The 26,253-nt window shown below is 39.6% G+C and overlaps 1 protein-coding gene across 1 annotated transcript; it reads left to right on the forward strand.

Annotated features, from left to right (window-relative positions):
- The first annotated feature begins 14,639 nt into the window (after positions 1–14,639).
- Positions 14,640–22,351, forward strand: LOC148354705 (Rieske domain-containing protein). Its single transcript, XM_088350374.1, has 3 exons — positions 14,640–15,152; positions 16,635–16,750; positions 21,606–22,351. Exons 1-3 carry the CDS (start codon positions 14,963–14,965, stop codon positions 21,702–21,704), a joined length of 405 nt encoding a protein of 134 aa, XP_088206500.1. The 5' UTR covers positions 14,640–14,962; the 3' UTR covers positions 21,705–22,351.
- The last annotated feature ends 3,902 nt before the right edge of the window (positions 22,352–26,253 follow it).

Raw genomic sequence — 26,253 nt, forward strand, 5'->3', positions numbered from 1 at the left:
CTAATATATATCTATATGCAACTAATCGATTACCAAAACAATGGCATCGTAGTTTTTATATTCACTATATTTTGTTTACGTACCGTTTGTATTAGGAATTCTCCCAAATCCTTTCAGTTTACCGATAAATACATTAAGTGCTGCTTTTTATGGATAGGTGTCTTTGAAAAACTTTAAGGGCCCCATTCCCGGTAATGTCATAATTCTTCAACAATAATTCTCGTATGTTTTCTCACTTGAAAAAACATCAAATCAAATCGCAAATGCAGATCGTCTGAGTCTTTTTATTTGGGCTACTTAGGACGCATTGGCTATCGTACCTGACTCATCTTCCAAATATCTGCTTTTACCCAATGACAAATACTGCAGAATATTCGTTTTCCTTTTTCCATCTGCTTCCAAGTTAGATGAGGAGTAGTCTAGGAATGGGAATATTCACCTCAATAATAAAAAAATTGCACCAAAGAGGAGCTTGTAAAAGTCTTGTTTTACCTCTCGGTAGCAAAACAGGTTGTCGGATCGGATAAGGCCGGACCGTATGAATTGTGTGGGCGTCAAAGCAGACGCTATAAATCAACTACAACTATACAGACAGCCGCAAGTGCTCCGCAGCGATTTGTTTATCACAGAAAACATTCGTTCGAAAATGACCTGGTTAAGATAAAATATTTTGCCATCACGGTTTGGTAGGATGAGAGCACGGCCCCAGACAGAAAAACCTTAGAGAGTCATCAACACAGACAGAACATCCTCATCAAAGACTGTTGTCACCATGGCATCGCTTCTTTGACCTGCCACCCTTGGTCAGATGCTGAAGGGTCCGTTAAAACAAGGATTGACTTCAAGTCAAGTCATGTTTATTCGAATAGCCCTTCATCACAAGGAGTCTCAAAGGGCTGCAAAGACCACAGGATATTGCAAACCACAGACTATTATGACACTGTCCCCTGATTTAAAACCGACATGAGGGCAAGGAAAAACTCAAAAACCTCAACATGATGAAAATGAAGAAACCTTGAGAAGGGACTGCACATGAGGTTATCCCCCTTCCAGGATGACCAGGCTGCAACAAATGTTGCAATAACAAATAACACACAAATATTGTTAAAATAGGTCATTCATAAGCTATATAATGGAAGTGTGTTTTAAGGCTATATTTAAACAGTTCCACTGAGGTTGGAGATTGAATCTCTGGGGGCAGAGCATTCCACAACACCAGGGCCCTAATAGAGAACTCTCTCAAATCTGTGGATTTCTTCTTGGCTCTTGGGATCACTAGTAGACAAGCATTTTCAGAGTGAAGGCTCCGGACCAGAACATAGGGGGAAATTAAATCTGAATCTCTTCGCCAGGGCCATCACCACTCCAAGCAAGTGCTGTGAAAAAATATATATCTTGCCTATGTATAGGAAACTTTTTGACCCAAGAGCCATAAAAGTAGAAATATTTTGATTTCTTTTGAGCCACACCATATATCTTAGGACAAAGTCCATCAAAACCGCTAAACCCACCCTCCAAACAAAAGCTTATTCTTCAGCACATTTCATTTCACTCTGTGACCTTTGATGGTTTCATAAATTCTATGAAAAATTAATAATACAAAAGCATGTGTCCCATATCAATATGACTATACCACTTACAATTCAACTCCCTCCCATACTTTCTCAAGGGTGTTGAGGCTCATTTGATCATTTTTTGTCCTAAATAAGGGGGCGTAAAGTGACCATATTTGGCCATGCTCACTCTCAGCATTAGTTTTTTTTTTCTTTGTGTCATGTTTTGATTAATGTATCCAACAATACCTTCAATAAACATGGTGTTAGTCATAATTTTAATCATTATTCATCATAAATAATGGTTTTAAAACAAGACACAAGTTCCTTTGTAAAAATGTCACAACTTACTGCAAACGGGGACACTAACGTATTTAGCTTCAGTGCAGACGGCGCTGGGCAAAGGACAAATAGTGTGCGTTTCCCGTCCTGTATATAGCTCTGCACATTCCTACCGCTCATCCAATAAAATTGCTCTCCGTGCTTTGCTAGAGCTTCTGGGTAAAATGTTTGCTAAAGTTGGTTAAAGTTTGTTCTGTGAGTTTACATGATTAAGCGTCTCAACAGTGACCCCAAACCGTTTAATAAGCTTACATATAAATTATATTTTAGCAATTTACAGACAAAACAAGGTCTGTTGGTGTGACATCCTGACTGAAACTGTCGTTAAAATTGTGTCCAATATATACTGGACCAAACTTTTCTATGCAGCTGTACGTTTTCAGGTTGTTTCTGTCTTATTTCATCATCGAGCCATATGTACTCTTAAAAAGAGCCATATATGGCTTGTGAGCCATACGTTCCGGACCCCTGGTATAAAAGAATGATTATTTAAATTTTATTCCTAGACTCTTATTTTGGAAATATATTGCTGTTAATTTCAATGCACTATTTTTTAATTGCGCTATTGCTTTTACAACTTACTTTGTAAATCCATATATTTATTCAATTTTTTTAATATTATAATTCTCTTTTAAGCGTTTTATTACATGTTTATTTTTGAGTGCCATGTCTAATCTTGTTGTAATGCAGGGGTCTCCAACGTGGAGCTTGCGGGCACCATGGTACCGGTTCTGAAAATAGCTCACCAGTGACGGGTCATGGTGATTTAATTATAAAAAGCTGGATTTTTTTCTTTTGAAGGGAGAGTAACATTTAAAAATTGGCCTTGAAAGTGTGTAAAAAGTGCTTGAATTTGTCAATGAAAAAAGGTGTTCAAACCCAGAGTAAACGAGTTAATATATTACATCAACTTGCCTAAGTATCTTGTGACACCAGAGGAAGCAGGAGACAATGGAGCCCATTTTAGACAGTAAATATAAAATCACTTCTAATTGAGTAAATATCTTCTCAAGGTTTCTTATTTTCCTCATTCTGAGGTTTTGAGTTTTTCCTTGCCCGCATGTTGGTTTCAGATCAGGGGATGGTGTCATTGTAATCCTGTGCAGTCCATTGAGACATTTTGTGATTGAGGGCGTCACAAATAAATGGGACTTGAATTGATACCTACATAAAATCTTGGGCAAGTTCTTCAGCTTTGAGAACAAATTTAGAATTTTTGATTATAGACGGGTGACTTCTCGAGATGGACCACCATGCGAGTGGTCTCGTTTTCATACTGTATCAAATTCCATTCTCGAAACGTCCGCTAAAGTAAGGTTTTGCGCACAAAAAAGTATTTTATGGGGGAAAATATGAATTACAAAAACACTCCCCAACATGTTATTAAGGCAGTTCAAACGTGATACATCTTGAAAAAAATGAATCCCGTGCCTGACAAGGATAGACACACATGTTTTTTGGATTTTGCGGGTTTGAAAAATACGAGCAGAGCTAATTTATGTAGCACGAGGTTACCATTTTTTGTCTAGCTCTATTACCCGAGGATAGCGTTCAGTTTGTTCGTTTGATACCCGAAGCCGGAAAGAACATTTTCTTTTAGTCTGTCTTGTGCGATTTGACGCAAAACAGGCCCAGATTTGTCACTTCCTAGAACCACGAGTGTTATGAAGCGTAACCGTTTACTTTTTGAGAGGATTTTGTTTTATTAGGTGCGGCAAATAACTTGCTTGTCACAGATCAGTCACAGAGCAGAAATTGTTTTAGTGATCTAAAGAAAATTAGTCACAAGTTCTATATATTGATTCATTCATTTCTTATTTCCGGGCAGCACGGCGGCGCAGTGGTTAGCGCATGTGCGGCACAGTTCAAGTCATGGGAACCTCCTGCGTGGGTTCAAATCCAGCTCCAGACTTCCTGTGTGGAGTTTGTATGTTCTCCCCGTGCTTGTGTGGGTTTCCTCCGGGCACTCCGGTTTCCTCCCACGTTCCAAAAACATGCATTTCAGGTGAATTGGCCGGTCCAAGTTGTCCCAAGGTGTGAATGAGCGAGTGAGTTGTCCGTCCCTGTGTGCCCTGCGATTGGCTGGCAACCAGTTCAGGGTGTCCCCTGCCCACTGCCCGACGATTGCTGGGATGGGCTCCAGCACCCCCGCGACCCTACTGATGAAAAGCGGTGCAGCTAATGAGATGAGATGAGATGAGATTTCTTATTTCCACTTTTCTACTGTGTTGTCTCTCGAATAATTTGTCATTCCACCAATCTATTAATTAGTTCACTTCTCCATAGATTAATCAAAAAGTCCCCCTATACATCCATTCTTCCATTCATCTGTCCATCCATCTGCTTATCCTTCAGTCATTTTTGAGTTATTCATTGATTGAATGGATTGCTCTTTAGATCTGCCATCCATTTATCTTGTGCTCCGTTGATCTATTCATCAATTAGATTATTGAAACAGCCATCCATCAGTCCGTCTAGCTGTTGATCTACTCATAAACTGGATCCCTGACTGTTTTGACCATCTACTGTATCCCAGGGGTCTCTCTGTCTCTCTGTCTCTCTATCTCTGTGTCTCTCCATCCCTCTGTCTTTCTATCTATCCAGTGATTTATGAAAACACCCATTCATCAGTTGCTCTCTGCCCAGTCTGGAGGACATTGCCTGCTCTCGCTAACTCAGCAGAGCAGAAAACATCATCAAGGACTTTTCTCACCCCAGCCACCACCTCTTTGACCTGCTGCCTTCCGGCAAGCGCTACAGGTCACACAAAACAAAAACAAACAGACTCAGAGACAGTTTCTTCCCCAGAGCCATTACCACCCTAAACACACACCGCACAAAAAACTGAAAACTCTTGCAAACACACTACCTCATCTCATCTCCCATCTCATTAGCTGTACCGCTTATCCTTTTTAGGGTCGCGGTACCTCATACGAACGTAAAATGGTACTCATGTCTATGTTTCTTGCGTAATGTTGACTGCACTGTGTTTACTGCTCACCTTGCACAATGTTGACTATTTTTTGTACTATATTGACTATTTTTGCACCAAATGCATATTGAACAAACCCTTCCGATACTGTGGGTTCCAAATTGTGGGTAAACCCTGTGTGGCGGGTCATCAGATATAAAAGGAATTTCAGGCAGAGACAATGTACATTTTCGTTCCGCTGCAGCGGGGGAGAATCGGGGAGAAACACAGCGGATGTGTTCTGGGCTCCACAATCGTCCTCCTCCTCCTCTCCGCAGCCGGTTTTATTTAGTACAAGTATGGTGGACTTTAGACTGACACATCGTTGGGTGGACTTTAGACTGACACATCATTGGGTAGACATTAGACTGACACATTATTGGGTAGTCATGAGACTAAAACAGCAAAAGATATATAGACAGTGAATATTAGAGGAATGTTCTGAGAAATACACAAAATATATATATAGACTTCACAGATACCAACTGTATGTAACATCCTACATGCCGTCATTTCTTTGTGTAAATATTGTGTAAATTATAACTATAACCTTATCCTCCTTGTTTTATAACCTTATCTTCTCTGTTCCTTATCTTCTTGGTTTCTTTACCTCACTGTGAATGTGAGAAACTGGAGTGTCATGCCCAATTTCGTTGTCACAATATCTCATCTCATTAGCTGCACCGCTTATCCTCAGTAGGGTCGCGGGGGTGCTGGAGCCCATAACCCATTTTGTTACAATGACAATAAAGGTATATTCTATTCTATTCTATTCTATCTATCTATCTATCTATCTATCTATCTATCTATCTATCTATCTATCTATCTATCTATCTATCTATCTATCTATCTATCTATCTATCTATCTATCTATCTATCTATCTATCTATCTATCTATCTATCTATCTATCTATCTATCTATCTATCTATCTATCTATCTATCTATCTATCTATCTATCTATCTATCTGTCTGTCTGTCTGTCTGTCTGTCTGTCTGTCTGTCTGTCTGTCTGTCTGTCTGTCTGTCTGTCTGTCTGTCTGTCTGTCTGTCTGTCTGTCTGTCTGTCTGTCTGTCTGTCTATCTATCCTCCAAAATAATTGATCTATTCATTGATTGATGGGTGGCTGTTTTGATTATCCGTTCATCCATTCATCAATTCATTGATCAAAACATACATCTACCCAGCCATACAATCCTTCATTCATGCATCCATCCATCCATCCATCCCTCCCTGCCTCCATCCATCCATCCCATGATGTATTCACCAAATGGATGGCTGTTTCAATCATCCATCCAGTAATTGGTGAAAACATCCATCCAGCTATCTTGGCATTCTGTCATTTTATCTATTGAACCATCTTCCACAACTTCCATCTGACAAATCAAAATCCGACAATTTGACGATAGCTGAAGGCTAAAGACAGAGTTGGACCTTCGCCAACGCAAAGTGGCCACACCGTCACTGGAGAAGAAAATTGAAGCGAAAATTAAAGTACAAATTGCTCTCCGCAGTCTACTGCCTTACTTGGACCAGACATGTTTTATTGCAATCACAGTTGCACTTGAGAATTTGTTCACTCACAAGTTCTGCAAGCGATTTGAGCTTTCTCACTTGTCCAGATGTGAAATTATAACCACGGGAACTACAACAAAAAATGATCAAGATAAATAAAACAGCAACAGAGGGATGACTCTGTATTGAACCAAGCCTAATTTCTTACTCTCGCTCTCTCCTAATTTCTTTATTTATTTATTTATTTATTTCTCCCCTTTTCTCTTTCTCTTTCTTTCTTTCTTTCTTTCTTTCTTTCTTTCTTTCTTTCTTTCTTTCTTTCTTTCTTTCTTTCTTACTGCCTTTTCTTTCACTATTTCTATTTCTACCTTTCTTTTTCTGTCCCTCATTTTCCCTCTCTGTCTTTCTCCTTTACTTTTTTCTCTCTTTATTTTCTACTCGCAATAATTAAAATGGTAATCACATAGTGACAACATAGTATTATATGTTATTATTTTAGAAATGTATATCAAAATTGTCATGATTGCTGATTCAGGGCACCTGTGACCGCTCGTTGGCGCCAACAGCCCTGGGCGCTGATTGGTTCCCTGCCACTGTTTAAACCCCCCGATCCCTGATTGCCGGCGTCAGACCGTCTGCAAACCTTCAGCTCCCGCTAAGGCAAGCTTTTCGACCCTGACTCCCTCCTGTTTTTGGCTCTCGTACGTTTCCCGGCTTCGGCCTGTTTCTGTTTGACCACGTCTCTGCTCCTTCGCCCGACAACCCGACCTGTTTTCCCGTCTGCGACACCGCTATCGCTCGCCACAGAAGTGCCCCTTCCGCGTTCCGAGCGATCTGCTCCCCGCAACAAACGATCACTGGATTGTGGGTACCAGCCTTCGCCTCCTTCTCACTAAAACTAAGAAACGAACGCAATTGGGTTCTGTCTCCGTTTCTGGTGCCTGACAAAAATTGGTTCCCTTTGCACTACTAATTAGCAAAAAGTAGTTTGAAAAAGGTTGGACGCCCCTGCACTAACTGATAGCTATTATGATTCCTAACTGTGTTTTTACTTTTTTTCTTATTAATCCTCTTGTAGGACTGTTAAAGTCATATTCAAGATCAGTTCTATGTTTAATACACCTTGTAGGATGAAGACTGGCTAGCCCTGAACAATTTTTTAGGATCGTTCGAAGCTACAAAATGGAAATAAGTACCGTATTCTGTGCTTGTTTTCCTTTTGAAATTGTCAGGTCAGGTCATCCAGATTGAGTTAAGAGTCTCATTTGTGGTTTCTCAGCTGTCAACGACTAAATGATGATAGAAAGCTCAATTTGCTTGTCTAATATGTCATCAGCGCAAAATAAACGGTTTGTTTACAAGCCACATTACCGCAAGTAGTTACACAGCTCTCCGGTGGTCGTTCCGGGATGTCCTCGATATATTGTTTTATTATTTCCGTCATTTATTTTCTCCGTCAGAACAAAAACATCACTCCTAGTTTCGTTTGTGTTTCAATTGTCCTTGTCTGTCCGAGCGCTCATTTATCACTTAGCAGATATGATAATAGTCAACAACCACATCGGATTTTTTTATCCCCATTCTTCTTGAGTGACTTGATGATTTCCAGTGTAATACAATATTCCCGTGATTTTTGTGGTTAATTTGTTCCATAACTACCCATACTTATATACATACGATATATATACAATGAATATACAATGTACATACCGTACATACACGCACACACTCTTGAATTGCAGTACAGAGACAAATGATTCATGCAAACTATGTCTTACTCATTGGCATTGGTTGATTTCTCCAGGACATTTCTGTTTGATTATCTGCACCTGCAGCAAAAATGCAACAGTTCTATCCATCCATATATAGTGTAAGTCTATGCTCCCGGGAAAACATGTACAAGCACATCTTTTTGTTGGGTAAACTGACAGACAAAACGATGCAGAGAAAGACAGGAGGCCGGGCCCTTTCCCATCTAGGACAAAGAAAACAGACACTCATGCTCGTTGAAGAGACGTTTTGCTCTCAAAGTTATTTATTTTTTGGAATGATACACCTGACGTAAGGATAAGCAGGGCAGATGATGGATGATTGGATTTTTCAAATAAGAACCTAGGAAACAGACAGAAGTTCTTCAACTTTGTTTGCGTATAAAGGCGCTAATAAGGTGACGCTGTAATTCCGGGAAGTACTTTTTTTATCCAGGGATCACTGTACTTGGTTGCAGATACAGAGGCTCCCCAACTTACAAACGAGGTTCCGGACGATTGTTCGTTAGTTGAATTTGTTCGTAAGTTGCTTCACTGCTATATTTTGTATGTTTAAGGTTCATCTAAGTATGTTTAAGGCTTGTATATGTAACGGGTGTAATAATGACTTTTGTTTTATTGAAATTCCTGCTGAAATATGTTGTATAGTTTCTGTATAGGTGTCCTGCAATGATGAGTCCAACAGTGCCACCTGCTGGTATGTGGTAAGGTTTGGTTTGGCTTTAGACTTTGCGACAGGAAGGTGGGGGGTTTTGGCAGTCTACAACAAGCTGCCAACGAGATCAAAGCCAGCAGAGAAGCTTACCACGTGTAGTGTTGTGACTCATTTATTTGCAGCAACTGTAATAAAAACCTCATCATCCAGTCCAGCGTGAATGTGGATCTTTGGTGGGACAGGTACACCGCGGTTACATATAAGTAACCTGTATTGTTTTGTACTAAAAAATAAACATTTCATTAAATAATATGCTCTATAAAAATAATTGAAGCTAAGTTTAACTTACTTGTGGAAGATGGGCTTCAAGAGTTCGGCGACTTCCTCCTCCGTGGTAAAAAGTGGCTAAAAAAAAAAGTGATCCAACCATTTTCTGAACCGCAACAAGCTTTCTTATTCCAGTTTCATTTCAAATGAAACGGCTCACCTCTTCTTTACACTTTACACTGTCCATATTGAATGGATGCACGAGATATTATACAATAAAAACGTCAATGTTCTTAGCGCGCTGGAGATACAGTATAGTATGTTAACACACGAACTAGGAAGAGGAAGCCGGATTTCTTCTTCGGGGTGGAGGCTGGGTGAGCTCTCACAGCGCCACCACTTGCTGGTAGCGGCAGAAAGAAGCACTGCAGTACTGTCCTGTACTCGGAAAAGGGTGCACATAATACAAAATCCAACTTACAGCAATGACCGGATACTTTTCGACATCCCAAAAAAAATGTTCGTTTGTAACGTTGTTCGTAACTCGAATGTTCACAAGTAGCGGAGCGTCTGTAAACAGTTCTGGTCCTGTTCCAATTAGCACAGAATTCTGATCTGATCGAAAGCTGTTTTTCATTGCTTTCTTTTTCTTCCTTTTTTTTCTTCAAGGCCCTTCTACAGAAATGCTCGGATCACAGTGATTTGTATCTCGCTCTTGACAATCAGTTTACTCCACTTGGCTGGAAGGCCAAGATGCAGACGTCAACACTCGCTAGACTCCATTATGTTCCCATACACTCCATGTTATGAGACACTTAGAAAATATAAAAAAACCAAATACAGAGACCCCTCGCTACTTTGCGCTTCGGTTATCGCTGGTTCACTGCTATGCAGATTTTAAATGGAATTGTATTAATTGTCATCGATATCAACGTTTCGTGCATTGTGTCCGCCGACGGCACACAGCAAACGCTATAACTGGGGCAGGTTAAGGAGGACTTTGTGTGTTTGGTGGGTGTGACTGTGTGTGCGACGGTGATAGGCTGGTTTAGTCAAAAAAAGGGGCGGGCGCACAAGTCAATATGTTAACTCAAAACAACCTGGGAAGCATGGCGACAGCTAGTAGTTTTAGCTGCTTGTTACATTGAAAAGAAGTTCCTCAATTAAAATCGGACTCTGAGGAAGGCCAGCAGAGCGCAAAGAAATGGTGATCAACAGCGGGTGCTCTGTGCATTGTTGTTGAGTACGGGAAGCGACTGAGGAAGCGAGGCAAAAGCAAGGCTGGAAGTTCGGCCTACTTCTACGGCTAGACTGACTACTCTCTTAAGCCTCCCCTGCCGAGCCTGTATCTCACCATCGCCAGATCAATTTCCCATAAAAGGGATGACCTGGAGCTACAACTCGAGGGAAACTGCTACATTCAGGACAGTTGTATTTTAACCATCACAGAGACCTGGCTCAACTTGATACCTGATGCTAGCATGCAGCTCGCCAGACAGTCTATAAATCACTCTCTTGCACTGAAAGGAGATGCCCTCCAATTTTTGTTGTTTGGATCCCTTAGCCACGACGGCTGTAGGGGCACCATTTCCTGTGGTGTGTGTTGGGCAAGTACAGCCTGGTGGCGCCCGTCCTTCTCCAGCCCAACAAATGTTTACAGCTGGTCTCAAACCAGGGTACTATGACAATAAAGATTATTCAGTTGACTGCAAATCTGTGTTCTGTGTTTTCATTTGTAGATGTATAGTTGTTATTTTGTTACAGTCTTATACTCTCAGTCAATAAGGACGTATTCTGGAGGTAAGTATGAACCTTGGGCGCTTTAATGAAGGTGTAAGGTTCCTTGGCACATTTTTATTTTTCACGGCGGTTCTTGTCTCTAGTAACAGTGTCTGAAACTCATGACAAAAAGTTAGCGAACACCAGGGCACACAACTCTGAAAAGTTGCCTGCCCAGCCATAAAGTTGCATGCCCCATTTTTCACCACTTGAAACACAAATAAGACGACTAATCACAAAAAAAAATCACTGTTGCAAAGTTTTAAGGATTGATAATCAGAATATATAACAGAACAACACTTTCAAATCAAGTTTATTATAAATCTACTTATAACATTCATTGCATGTATATGACATCATGATATCGCTGTTATCCATTCGCCATCAGTATGTACCTGTATTTACTCATCTTCATTCATGCAATGTTTGTGTTGCGTCGCCTGCTACAAGCCACGTGAACTCCTCTTTCCACGGTGCTTTTAATGTACGTTTACGTTTTGTAGCGTCATAAATTTTGTTTGCGTCTTTTAAATATTTCTTCTGGGGCTGTGGTTTTGGCTTGATTCCTGGTAAGGATATGTCAGAGTGTGCAGTTTCCTCATGCGTGAGAAGAAAAGCAGGACATTTTGGTTCAGCCTTTAAGCCTTTATTCACCAACAGCAAGCAAACAAGAACACGGCTCCATTCAATACAACATGGCAATCAACTATTGGCAAAACGAAAAATGGTGCGTGCGTAATGACATCACACAATGGAAAAGGTCTTACTGCAATACCACGAGTAAGAGCGCTATTAAATTGACAAATCTTAACAATTCCTAACCACTTATCCATTTTCTTGTGTTCTATGTGTGTCTACATTGGAAAATTATATGCAAATGCACGACCTTATAACGCTCGGGAAAGTCCGGAAGTACAAAGTTATTCGATGCAGGCTTCTGATTGGCTGCCGCGAATGCAAATTACCAAACAAACCGAAATTCCAAAATTTCCAAAACGAACGAAGATTTCTGAATAAAACGTTTTATTTGTTTAAAAAAATATGTGTAAAAGATGCAGACACTGCATTAACCACGATTCGCGAGGGATCACTGCATTGGGTAGTTTAACCCTGGTTCCAAGTGTGTCATTCAACTTGTTTCATTCATACGTTAATAAAAAGCAATTATTAGTCTCACTTGATGTGACTGGTTGACTGCGTCCTTGGTGAAGCAACGTTCCAAAGTAGCCCCTTTGCAGTCTAAACAAGCGCTCTCTGTTCTGCTTCAGTCTACTGACAGCCACCTTGGCAAAAGCTGAGCAACCTCCACTCTAGGCACCAAGACCAAACTCGTTTGCGGTGAGGAAACCACTAAAAACCATTTAGTTGCACTTTTGAATACACAGAATTTATTGCGTGCACTGGAAGATGAAAGCTTTTGATTTTATCTCACACGCCTCATTGACTTTAATAGGTTGCATCTTCCTGAGGTTAGTTTGGATCTATGGGGTCAGGTATCATTATGGGGGAAAATACTTTTCCTAGTCAAAGAACATATTTGACAGTGAGGCTCAACAGAAGAGCTCCAAAGCAACTTGTGATGTGGAAAATTCAATGTCCTCAAACTCCAGCCTCCCATTAGCGAAACAATGTCCAGCTTTATGTTTGTACATCCTCAATTACATTTTGCATAACTGATGTTTCCACATCTGTCTCGGTCTTAGGCATCGAAACCAGTTCAGCTTTTCCGTGTCACAGATGGACCTCCACCAAGGAAGACGAAAGAGTTTGCATGTGTGTGTGTAATTGGGTCATGACCGATGGCAGACGTGCAAAGAGCTAGGCAAGCGTTTGCGTTGGCCGACGTCTGCTTTGATTTCTGTACTGGCTGTTTCCCGAAGCATTACAGTCGCTCCTGGCCTGTTTTGGGGTCGCGGCAATGCTGGCAGGAGTCCATTCCCTAATTCTGTCGGCTCAGTTATTTTTCGGTCTTCCTCTCCTCTTGCCCCCATGGACTGTGCCCTGACAAATTATCTTGGACAATCCTAATGATCTTATGACATGACCATTCCACTGAAGTTCCGGTCTGTGCACAGTTGACAACGGTTCGTAGGGTCCAATTTGCCCACCGATGGCATTGCACACCGTTTCATTAGCTGATGCTTAGAAGTTTCTTGTAGCATCGCAATTCCATGGCCTGGATTTTCTTTTCCAGTTCCGCTGTGAGAGTCCATGTCTGGCAAACATAGAGAAAGATGGAAGTAACCAGCGATTGCACGAGACTGAGCTTTGATTTCACTTCTTTGTTCTCGACCCTCACAATGAGTTTAAGTCAGGATTGTTCAAACCACAGCCGCCCTTTTTAACTCTGTAGTCTTCGTGCCTATGATGAGTAATGTCTTTTGTAAGGGGATCTAGTTCTGACCCCTCTCCTGTTATCACAGATCCAAGATATTTAAATATTACAGGTTATAGCTCTCTGTGGTTGAAGGTGATGTTTGTGGTGATACCTTGTGGGTTGTTGGTCATAACTCAAGTGACCAGATTTCTGAGTTCCTGTACCTTCATGTTGGTCCAGAGCTACGGAAGAAGATGTTGAAGAGCGAAGTTATTAGTTATTCATCCATCCATTATCTGCACTGTTAATCCTCAGTAGGGTCGTGGGGTTGCTGGAGCCCATCCCAGCTATCCTTTTTGTTTGTTTGCAGGAGACACCCTGAACTGGTTGCCAATCAGTCGCAGGGCAGTTATTAGTCACTTCATTTAAAAGTGTAATTGCATTTTCCCCAAAATAACCGACACCAAAAAGTAGAAAATGACATTTGTTACAAATTATATTTGCATTGACTGCCCCATAATAAATAAAATAGAAGAAAACGTGTACCCCAACCTGTGGAAGCGGTGCAGTGTTCATATTTCTTGGCTTGTACTCCCTGTACTACTTATGTGTAATATACTTGTATCTGATTGAATAAAATTATACATGAATATATATGTAAATGAATAAAAAACATTTTATACTTTGGTGTGATGTGACTTGAACTGGTCAAGTGGAGTAGAAGGTGGATGCAGTGGTCCAGGAGTAGATAGTGAGGGAGGACGAAAAATCAAATTGATTTAATAACGTGCGATGATTATCATGCCCATGGTAAAATTTCCCTGATTTAATTTCCTGCCTATTTTCAGTAATCGTCCCAATCGTCAATTGATCAGATCTAACGTAGCAGTGCAATGATGTGTGTGCCTTTTTTGTAGTCTTTCATAATCGCTAGCTCAATTTCCATGGTTTTCATGTTTTGCTTCTCCCTTTAGCATCACTACAAGCCTTTGAACCTAGAGCAATAAAACAGTATTGTATCACTGACTTGCAAAGTCAAAGCACACTCATGGTTCTTCTGTGAATGAAGAGCCATAATTCAATTGTGGGGGTACCTCGGCCAATGGCATAACTGTATTTCTATGATGCCGTGACGCAAACCAATGGCAGACCAGCGTCGTATATGATATTGACCAATAGCACACGGGCAGCTTACAAAAGACATTACTCATCATAGGCACGAAGACTACAAAGTTAAAAATTACATTTTCAGGCACACAAAATGTTTTGGTTTTTTGATGATGTTGTATAGTGGCAGGACTGTCAAACAGGAATTGAACTTGAGAGAGAGAAAAAAATTACATTCCAGACACAGTATTCCCTAACAATTTAATTTTGTACAATAGCATTTTGACGATTGCCGTCTAAGTAAAATGACGTCATTGGTTGTAAGTAAGTTTGACGTCATATTAAGTCGACACCAATTACCAAGATGTCCGCCATCTAAGAGGGAGGCAAAAAAAAGTTATTTTAATTAAATTGTACATATTTCAGTGTAATTTGAATGCTGTTGAGTCTACTTTAATATATCCGATTTTGTCATATTATATATTTCAAATAACTCACGAAACTCAAGCATCGATAAAACAGGAAATGACAACAAACAAGACCTATGCGCGCGCACGCGCGTAGATGAGCAGCACTTTTCGGTGTGACATTCCGGCTATAAAACATCGAATAATGTCCCAACGTGGCACAACAAATGTCGATTTATTTGGTGCTTAAAAGTTCTGAAGTTAAATGACGCCGGGTTTTAATGGCTTCATCTCACGACGAGGGAGAAGGTATAGTGGGGGGCGTTGCTTGGAGACACATCGGCGCTGCTTCGGAGCTTTCCGCCAAGAGATGCCGCCTCTTGTACTCGTCTTTCGGCTTTAAATCGGACGTGTGCCTCTTCTTTGTCAAAGACGAGTTTTTCGCCATGGACGCCCGCTGTGCCCATTCTGGTAAAAAGAAAAACTACATCTACATTTAAAATAAAGCGCTTTTCGAAAACCAAGGTATTGGTTGGTTACCGGTTACTGAAATTAATTTCAAAGTAAAACTTTAAACATCGTTATTACACGGTCATTTGAGTGATATTTAAATGTAAAAAAATCCAATAGATATGACACTTTTAGTCAGACACGACATTGTTAATGTTGTAGTTTTTAACAGGGTCAGTATGTATTCAACTACTAGTTGTCGCCGATTGTATATACATTAGTGCAATCGAAAATCAGTGCTAAAAAGCACAGGGAATAATATGAACTACAGAGACTCATAGTGACAAAACCCCCCACTATTTTTATTCCCCAAAATTGTGGCACAGGCCCTCACATGGTTTTTGTTTTTTGGCTAACTGTAGTTGCAAGATGTTTAATTTGTGTCATTTGTCTCTAGGTGAGGGTCATGTTATGAAGGATAATTTCAAATTCCCCGGCTTTTGATTATATTTCGATGGATGATAGATAGATACTTTATTCATCCCCGTAGGGAAATTCACACTTCCAGCGGTATACTTGTGTTGAAAAATAAAATGACAAAATAAAAGATATAGAATACAAAAATACCCAATATAAAGTGTTGATATAGAGTATTTAAACAGTGCTACGGAAAATGCACACTGTAATAAAAATAAGGTAATATGCAAACGTGTGTTTGGGGTTTTAATGTGGGCTTTTACTCCCCCGGGTGGAGTTAAAGAGCCTCATGGCATGAGGAAGAAATGATCTCCTCAGTCTGTCCGTGGAACAAGACTGTGGCAGCAGTCTCTCCAAAAAAAGGCACATTTAAATGATAGATTTTTGCTTACTTCATAAAATCAACATTGTTGGCTTTTTTAATGAAATTTTTACCTCCAAATACACAATAATACACAAAGTCCCTCTAAATGTTACAATTAGTTGTGGTAAAAAAACACTTAAGATTCTGGTACTTCAAATAATATTGCTCAGATTTACGATTGATTCATTTGGTCAGTTATAGAGGATTCGGAGGGTTAGTTGACTTTAAGCAGCCGTCATATTATGTTACAAGCGAAAATGGAAGAAGAGTACTATATAAATTTAGACTGTCTTTCAAAAACTAGATACGAGGAAAAGCTGAGGCTGATTAACAACGTAGACACGTATTTTATGAAAAGCATCATTTTTTTCATCTGAACCCTACATTTTATAAAACATCTACTCCAACCAGGCAAAACGGAGATACCAATGCATCCTTGTATCTCTTATTTCGATGAACGGAATTCCTCTCTTTCCAGACTACCCTACAAGAAGGTCTTATACGATTGGTAGACTAGTATAACCAGAGTCATCCCATTTCTTTCGCTCTACTGATCAATGCTTTTCTCTCCTCTGGTTTAAAACATTGTAATTCTTTACTCTTTGGACTCCCCAAATCATTAGGTTTTTTTTTATTCGACACAAAATCTCTATCATTCCCAGGGGGTCCACTTTGTCAGGGGGACATCGAAGAGGCCGAACAAGTCCTGCGGGTGTTCTGTCCGTGGCATGACTACGACTTTGACTTGAGGACCGGCAAGTCGGGGACATCTTTGAAGGTCAGGAATTCAAGTGAAATGAGCCTGGAACCATTTTTAGCATTTTGAAAGGTTGTTATGGTTGATGCCATTTTCATTTGGACTCAACTCTTTGAGTATTTAACTGTTAATACCAATATTTTCTGTGCCTCTGATAAGAAAATGTCTCCCCAGTGACTAATACAGACGCCGCCCTACTTACAACCATTCGACTTACGCAAAACGGTAGATAGGAACATTTTTTTCGGGATGTGGAAAAATATCCGGACATTGCTGTTAGTTACATTTTCTACTGTGTGCACCTTTTTTCTGAGTACAGCACAGTACCGTAGTACTCCTTTCCGCCTCTACAGGTGTGTGGCGTGGTGAAAGTTCACCCAGAATCCACCCCGGAGAAGAAATCTGCTTCCTCTTCCTAGTTCGTGTGTAAACATTCTATACTGTATCTCCAGCGTGATAAAAACTTTGACATTTTTATTGTTTAATATCTCATGCATCCATTCAATATGGTTGGTGTAAAGTGTAAGAAGAGACGAGCTGTTTCTTTTGAAATGAAAGTGGAACAAGGAAGCTTGATGCGATTGAGAAAATGGTTGGACCGTTTTTTTTTTTCGGCCACTTTTTACCACGGAAGTCTCCTAACTGTTGAAGCTCATCTTCCAAATTAAGTTAAACTTAACTTTATTTATCTTTATAGAGCATATTATTTTATGAAATGTTTATTTTTTTGTACAAAACAATACACGTTTCTTAATACAAGCCTTAAATATCCTTATAGAAACTTTAAACATACAAAATATAGCACTGAAGCAACTTGAATGAATGAATGAATGAATAATGAAAACTTTATTCGAACATCAAAAAAAATAAAAACAGAACAAAAACAATAATTTAACAAAAAAATAACGTTACATAATATGTTCGAAAAGGGGTAGTAAGAAGCAAAATGCTTATATTACCTACGCCTTCATCTTCCCCACCAAATATACCAATGATATCACAACAATTGTCATGATATTAGTAGTTTTGATATAAGAATAGCAACAATAACACAAAGTTAACTCGACGCACTATTCCCAATCTGCCGCACCACTCATACCCCACCCCACCTTCTCATCTCTGTATTCCGCCAGGAATGTTCCTTTGTATCTAAACCTGAACAAGTGAATAGTTGGACACCGTTTGATTTCGTCTTGCAAACCGTTCCAAAGCTTGACTCCGCACACAGACACACACATACTTTTCCTGGTGGTTCTCACCTTTGGGATTAGGAATTCACTACAGCCCCTTAAATTATAATTTCCCTCTATCCGAATGAATATTTTACGGATGTTTTCTGGCACTATGTTTTTGTTAACCTTAAATAGCAGTTGTGCAGTGAATTTTACTAAATCATCTAATTTTAATAATTTGGACTGCAGTAATAAAATATTAGTATGATCTCGATATCCTACCCTGTGTACGGTTCTAATTGCACGTTTTTGGAGGATAAAAAGGGGCTGTAGTGAACTTACGAACAAATTTAACATACGAACAATTGTCCGGATCTCGTTCGTAAGTAGGGCAGCATCTGTACTTACTATACTGATAGCTCTCGTTGAAAATATTACCATATCTTCACGACCATAAGGCGCACATAAAAGTGTCCGATTTCCTTCGTGCAGTGCCCCCCGTGTGTGATGTAAAGCAGGGCCGTATCTAAGGACACGACGAGGCTCCCATTTACACCGCAGACCGTAATTCTCTATTCCGATTTTTGGGTGAAATCCAATGTTTTTGTGATATCGTACACATTTCGAACTAAATGCGACTTCTATGCGTCTCCTGTGACTTCTAAGCGGTTGTTGTTTAAATGCCATCGTATCCCACTTGCGCTGAAGAGGACGCTTGACGTCACACGCAATGCATTGTTTGTAGAAGTGCTCATGGATGCTTACGCCGAGCGGGTCTAGTAATATGAATGTTATTGTGCTACGTGAGGGTAAAGACAGTTGTCCCCTCAAATATAAATTAAATCCAAAACCTCACTTTCAGTGTTTTTGTCCGCCGTGGTGTGTTGATTTTTACTTGGAATAACATAGAAGCCGAGCAGCCGCCGCAAGAAAATTGACGAATAATGAATGGAAGGTTCGCAAATAGTAGAAGTTGAAAAACAAACTCTGACAAGTTTTTATCTGTGTGTAATCAATACTTAAATAAACCACAACCAAACTCAGTCCTGCTTTATTTTTAATTACGCTCATTGTATATTTGTATTGTAAGACAGTGTTGCCCCGAAAAATGCCCGTCCATCCCCCTGAATGAAATGTCCCATTAAATGCCCCAACATTACTCAAACGTCTTTGTATCTAATTTTTGGGAGAATGTAATAGAAGACTAAGGGTTAATAAACATGACTTAACTTGTTTGGGCAAGGGGGAACATTTCATTCAGGGGGTTATCATTGTCACAGCTGAATGCACTCACACCCTATCATGCTGGGCTACCTTTAAATAGTGTCGTGTAATACCTCGCTACTTGGTGCTTTGTCCTTCGTGTCATAATAGTCTGTAGTTTGCAATAGTTTTTGATCTGTGCAGCCCTTTGAGACTCTTTGTGAATAAGGGCTATACAAATATACATGACTTGACTTGTATGGGCAAGGGGAAACATTTCATTCAGGGGGTTACCATTGTCACAGCAGAATGCACTCACACCCTATCATGTTGTGTGCCCTGTGTAGTGTTAAATTCAGAAATTGAACCAACTACAGAGACTACGCCTTTTAACACAATACGTCCTATGGTCCTCAAAATATGGTAATTAGACTTAGGGATTTTTAGATGTCACAATCTTAAACCCGAAACTGATACTCAACTATTGATAAGCAATGTTCCCTCTAATTTTCCACAGGTCTGAGCGTTCACACAAAGTCGGCGAGCAACGCTTGAAACAACAGTGAGCAACAGCAATCCCAAGTGTGGCAAATAAATCATTATCAAACATGTCCAAAACTTGACATCAAGTTACATTTTGCTGAGTTTTCGGCAATGAAAAAAAATGTTTCACTTTTGAATGAATTGACTAATGTATTATTGCAAAGGTTGTATGGCCTACAAACGTCATTTGTTTTCACAACAAATGACGTTTGTAGGCCATTTCCATTTCTTTTTTTTTCCTGGTATCTTTTGTCGCATAATACTAACATTTTTGGGGGCTTATTTAGTCGGTTGCACAATACACAACTGTATTTAATCACATTTTTTTAGTGGAAGTACAATGTTGGCAACAAGATTGACTTGGTATAATTGGAAATTATTTGAATGCGACACAAACTTTTTCTTCCTTTTCCCTGTTTTTTTTCTATTTTTTTAAATTCCTTTAAAAAAAATTCATTGTTGATTTTTTCCTAGGTGTTACTTTTTTCTTTTTGTTCTCTATTTACTTTTTTTCCTTTGTTTCTTTCTTTTCTTTTTTTCTGGCTTTTTTCTGAATTTTTCTTTCTTTTTTCTCTTCCTTTTGTTTCTTTTTTTCAGCTTTTCACTACTTTTTCATTTTGGTATCTTTTTCGTTTATGTTCTATTCCCCCCTTCCTTTAAGTCATTTTGTGAACAATTTTATATAATATTTGGTCGTGTAGGGATTAAAGAAGCAAAAACAACCTGAAGAGCCGTTTGGGACCCGAAAGAGCCGGTTCTTTTTAGTGAGCTGAGCCGAAGAAGCTGGTTCTGGAAAAACTCTACTGACTTTACTTAACTTCTTTCTACTTCGACATTGCCATCAAAATACCACATTTCGAACACAGCGTCAGGGAAACCCGTGTATTTTTACCTTTATGCACTGTAACTGTGACTTAATTCGCCTCTTAATTAGCAATTTCGAGCCCTGATTTTTGTGAGCTGGCTAGATTTTCTTGTGCGCTGAAAAGCTCTGGGTAGTGCGCAATTGCGCGCACACGGAGCTTAGAGGGAACATTGCGCTGGCTAGATTTTCTTGTGCGCTGAGGATGTGCGGGCGGTGCGCAATTGCGCAGGCGTGCAGCTTAGAGGGAACATTTTTGATAAGTCATCTATACTAATACCAGGTACGGATACCACTATTGAATATCAATGTGTTAAAAATTGCCTTCAGATTCCATCATTATACTTGCCTTTATATTACTTTTAAATAGTCTCGTGTAATACCTCGCTACTTGGGGCTTTGTCCTTCTCGGCCCCTGTTGAAAAATATGCCATTATCCCCGATCTCATATTGCTGTGAGCGGAACCCGGCATAGCACACTTTTGTTGAAGCTGGCGACTCTTTGTTTGCCGTTATTGTATTTCCGCCTAAGATGAACTGCACTCGTGTGGCTGCTGTTCATCATCCCTAATCTCATCTTGCTGCAAAAGGGGCATGAAGCAATTTTGTCAAGAGGCACAGCGTTTTAGCTTGCCTAGAATGAAATGCATGATTTCGGCTGCGATCTGTTATCCCCGGTCGACTGTTGCTGGGACTATTTTGCAGATTTTTCCATATTTTGCAGTGTTTTGCTCCCCTTTAACTGTGATAAGAAAGGGATTACAGTAATTTATTATGTAAGTTCTACTTTGTGATTCTTGGACACTAGAGGACTGCCTATACTAATTTCAGCCACTGTTCTAATTATTGATAGCAAATAAAGCTAGTATTCACATCGATACCAATAACTGGCATCAACATTATAGGGAAGCAATAATTTCTTGTTCATGTCCTTTGGCGGAGAAAGTGCCGTTACTAGAGTCTGATAAAGCAGAGCATTCCACGTTGTAAGGTGAAAAAATTGTAAGCTAGGGACATTGCAACCCAGGTGCATGACACATTTCGCACCAATTTTCTGTGTCTTAAGTTTTTTTTGTCTTTGTCCATTCCGGTTCAGCAACAAGTGCATCAAGTCAAACTGCAGGACGGCGACGTATACGTGAGTCACGCAAGCCGCCTCTCCTTAGAGCCGTTTCCCGTCCATCACAAGAGCTGATGCCTTGGACCTCGCACGCGCCAGGCCAGGTTGCCAAGTCGCTGATTACGAGATGTCCTGTCGGTAGCGAGCACGTTCGGGGCTATTTATAAGAATTATTTTTCTTCCTTTCATCCGAAAACATTCCCTCAACCTTGTCTGTTGACTTCTCAGACTTTGTTCTTTGATTGCATGTGAAGTCAGACGTCGATGATATCAGGCGATTGTCTGAAAGAGACATCGGGACATGACTTCATCGACGGACCAAAAAAAAAAAGGAAAACTACTTGACTGGTTTCAACTGACTTGGACCACAGCGGATTTCAAATTTGATTTTCCTACATGAGAAGAAGGCCAAATGTTTGATGTACTTTTTCAAAGGCTTTCAGATAACGTAAACGATTTTGATATGTGATAAACATTTGTGCTTACTCAGACTTACCGTCACAAAATACTCGAGCCATCAAAAAAGAATTCCACTTTGTTAAAAAAAAAAAGAACTTATGGAAACATTCTCAACATCAAATGGCCCATGAGGATTTATTTTCCTCAACATTATATGCACCATTGATTTAAGGTTTTATTTCCTTTTAACTGTACACGAGCTCTTGCTATATTTCATCACTCTTAATGTAAACACAGTAAATGTGGTGTGCTTTTTGTAAATGCTGAACAACTATTTTGATACATTTTTTAATAAATTGTAACAAACTTTTAAAGTCAAGTCATGTTTATTTGTATAGCCCTTAATGCCAAGGAGTCTCAAATGGCTGCAAAGACCACAGGATATTGCAAACCACAGACTATTATGACACTGTCCCCTGATTTAAAAACGACATGAGGGCAAGGAAAAACTCAAAAACCTCAACATGATGAAAATGGAGAAACCTTGGGGAGGGACTGCACATGAGGTCATCCCCCTTCCAGGATGACCAGGCTGCAACAAATGTTGCAATAACAAATAATACACAGATATTGTCAACATAAAATATAGGTTATTCATATGCTATAGAAAAGGAGTGTGTTTTAAGCCTAGTTTTAAACAGTTCCACTGAGGTTGCAGATCGAATCTCAGGGGGAAGAGCATTCCACAGCATCGGGGCCTGAATGGAGAACGCTCTACAACCTGCGGATTTCTTCTTGGCTCTTGGGATCATTAATAGACCAGCATTTTTAGAGCAAAGTCTCCGGACCGGGACATAGGGGGAAATTAAATCTGAAAGATATGAGGGAGCAAGTCCATGCATGATTTTGTAAACTACCAACAGAACCTTAAAATCACATCTTAAGCTAACAGGGAGCCGATGCAGGTTAGCTTAAATCTGGGTCATGTGATCAAACTTTGTTGTCGTAGTTAAAAGCCTCGCTGCAGTATTTTGTATCAGCTAAAGGCTTCTGATGCTAGATTTCGGGAGACCGCTGAGTAGTACACTTCAGCAATCGAGACGGTAGGTAACAAACGCATGAATTCTAATCTCTGCATCAGACTAGGACAGCATAGGGCGAATTGTAGCAATGTTGGGAAGATGGAAAAAAGCTGTTCTAGTAATATTCTTAACATGTGTTTGAAAGGACACATCAGGGTCAAATATGACACCTAAATTTTTTAATGAGTCACTCTGAGTGATATTACATTTGTCAATGTTCAGAGCAGTTTTTGAGAACAAGTCGCGGCATTTAGATGGACCAATATCCAACATTTCGGTCTTATCAGAGTTAAGGCGCAAGAAGTTGAGTGACATCCATTCTTTTATCTCAGTGAGGCAGGCCTCCAAATTTCCACAGTTTAGTGTTGCAGATTCCTCCATTGGAAGATATAGTTGAGTGTCATCTGCGTAGCAATGGAAACTGATATAATACTTCCGAATAATATCTCCCAATGGAAGCATGTAAATGCTGAAAAGAAGGGGGCCAAGTACTGAACCCTGCGGAACACCACAGGTAACACTAAAGGGCTCAGATGTAATTTCACCATATTTAACACAGTGTTTTATTTAAAATAATCAATTATTTTTACCCCACTAAAGTTCACAGAATGGTAAATACTAGAATTTCAACGAAAACTCAAACCCTTAATGCCATTGAATGCTACAGATGTCCAAAGTCCATGTATTTTGACATCCATTGATGACTACATTTCGATATTCAATGGTCAGTTATTGATAGTCCAAACCCAAATTCTTGATCCAAAACATTTATTTACATTCTCTTTATTGTTCATACAATACACCATTTACACTAGGGTGGAGCTTATTTTCAAAGTTCCAAAATGTCACCGTCTTACCCCCTAATTGTGTTCTATTACACAAAAGAACAATCACTGTGCAGTTTGGTCTAGACAAAATACATTTTAGAGGTAGCTCAAATGCTGAGAAGTTTGGCGTTTTCTATCAGTTTTCATAAATTTGAGTTCTAGAGATGCTGGGATAAGCCACATATGTGTAAGTTTATATCTCAAACAATTTTTACCCACAAGTCATTACTCAACAAGATCAGTCTAATTCAACTAGTATAATTTCCCTTGACCTACTTTTGAAGACAAGGCCAGCAGACCTTCTTTGTCCTCCAAGAAGTGATTGACATTCAAAGATCAGCATAAGGTAAATATTCAGTACATAATATTCCTGATCAAAGTTTGCACAAAATACATTTGTCTCACCATGATACAGTTTGATATTACATCTGCATGAATAGTGAAGGAACATAATTGCGAGACTTTCTAATCATCCATCTTGCAGTTCGTCTTCCCATGAGCAACGTGGTTTCAACTAGATCAAAGAAAGAAGTGTATCTGCTTGGTACTTATGTGTCTGAACTAACCGGAAGCAAGCTACCATCAGTTCGCATGGCTCTTGGTTTCTTTCTTTATCAACACTTACAATTGCACAAGCCCATCAGAGCGTCTTCTGCAGTGACAGTGAAAGAAATATCATCATTTTGGAATAAAGCAAGAAGAAAAACATTTTCAAGCATGGCGTTTGCTAAAAAAGAACAAAGTACGACAAATAGCAACACAAAAAGCCAAGGAAAGTGAGTGCAAAGAAGAACTTGATGACTTGTTTGGCATTGCTCATGCTAACGCTCTCAACATTATGACAATTCCAGAAGACAAAGAGTTTTTGTTGGCTCAAAGAGCAAAGCGAAGAAAGGTGTCAATGATAGGTGTTGACAAAAAATGATCAGTGAAAGAAAAAAGACTTGAAGAAAAACAAGAAAAGACCTTGTTGAAACGACGCCTAGAATCTGAAGCTGAGCAAAGAATTGCGAATGAGTCAGTTCAATTATCATGTAGCAGTACTAGTTCAGAAGATGATAAACCAGGAACAAGTCATGACATATCAGATGTTGGTATCTCAAAGAGGAAGAGAGGCATGAAAAATGTTGTAACTGGATCATGGCACCTCTTGCTGCAAATGCCCCTCTCACTGATTTGCAGCTTTTAAAGTCTTTGGTGGAATATTCAAACATAAATGCTGCAATATCTAAGGCTGCCCTTCAGAAATGTTCTAATCACCTGTGGTAGGTAACACCAGAAACGGTTACACACGCTTTGTTTTACCATCAAGTCAGTGCATCAATGAAACAACTCACGGTGGCTGCAATGAAAAAGAACGAGGTGTGGCGCTGATTCAGGAATACTGTGGTCATATCACAAAAGATGAAACTTATCTGCAGCAAATTGCTGAAAAACACCTCAAAACTTTTTTCTGACAGCCGACTCTAGTAAAGGACTGAGTTTTTCTCATTGTTTGTATTATGTACCTAAGCCATCATTATTTTGGGAGTGTAAACGGCTTAATAGGCGCTAATCCAAATTTATGTAGTGATTGAGCTGCTTGTAAATATCAATTTACATGACTAAAACCTCTGCTGTGTAGTTTTTGGTGGAAGTGGAACATTTTTGTGGGGTAAGATAAAAGAATACATGAAAAAAATATATATTGGTCATATACTGTAAGCTCCACCCTAATTTACACGTTAAAAAGTGTCACCATGCAAGCACTATTGCGGGTACAGCGAGCAATATTATCACTTGGATGTACTGGGGCAAATGTCCAAGGGTGTGGGACAACGACATTACCCAACTTATATTTTGACAAAGCTTTTCCAGCGTATCTGATTGCATTTAAAAGGGAAAAAATGCTAGCTTGACAAAATCATGAGGCAGCAATCAATGTTCTGATATTAAATCTGGCTTAAACTACTTGGATTGATGGAATGCGTAGAATTCCAGTTTACTCACATTCCTGTTCTCAAAGCTAACATTGTTTCCCCAGTCCAAAAAACTGAAGACAACCCAAGATTTGTCATGCTAACATTTTACAACCCCGCTCTAAGAGAGAATGTTATTACGATAGACGTAACAACATTTTCTTTCCACACACGATAAATCTTGCTTTGTGTGCTTTGTCTGTTGGAGCGGGGCTCAATCTGGCATCAAAGACTGCGAATGTTTTGCCTTTTAAGTGTCTCTTTATCAGGGTTGGGTAGGGTTACTTTAACTTGATTACTTTCAATTACTTTTGGATTACTCCAATACCAAATACCCTTATGAAAGACAAAAGAAACT

The sequence above is a fragment of the Urocampus carinirostris genome, chromosome 12 (assembly GCF_059441175.1).
Source record: "Urocampus carinirostris isolate Australia breed hairy pipefish chromosome 12, RoL_Ucar_1.0, whole genome shotgun sequence".
In the NCBI taxonomy this organism is placed as follows: domain Eukaryota; kingdom Metazoa; phylum Chordata; class Actinopteri; order Syngnathiformes; family Syngnathidae; genus Urocampus; species Urocampus carinirostris.

Bases quoted from the DNA above. Each gene is read 5' to 3' on its own strand.
- LOC148354705 (XM_088350374.1), top strand. From the start codon at position 14,963: ATGGCTTCATCTCACGACGAGGGAGAAGGTATAGTGGGGGGCGTTGCT. The intron at 15,153-16,634 runs GTAAAAAGAAAA...TATCATTCCCAG, and splicing joins CGCCCGCTGTGCCCATTCTG to GGGGTCCACTTTGTCAGGGG. The intron at 16,751-21,605 runs GTCAGGAATTCA...ATTCCGGTTCAG, and splicing joins AGTCGGGGACATCTTTGAAG to CAACAAGTGCATCAAGTCAA.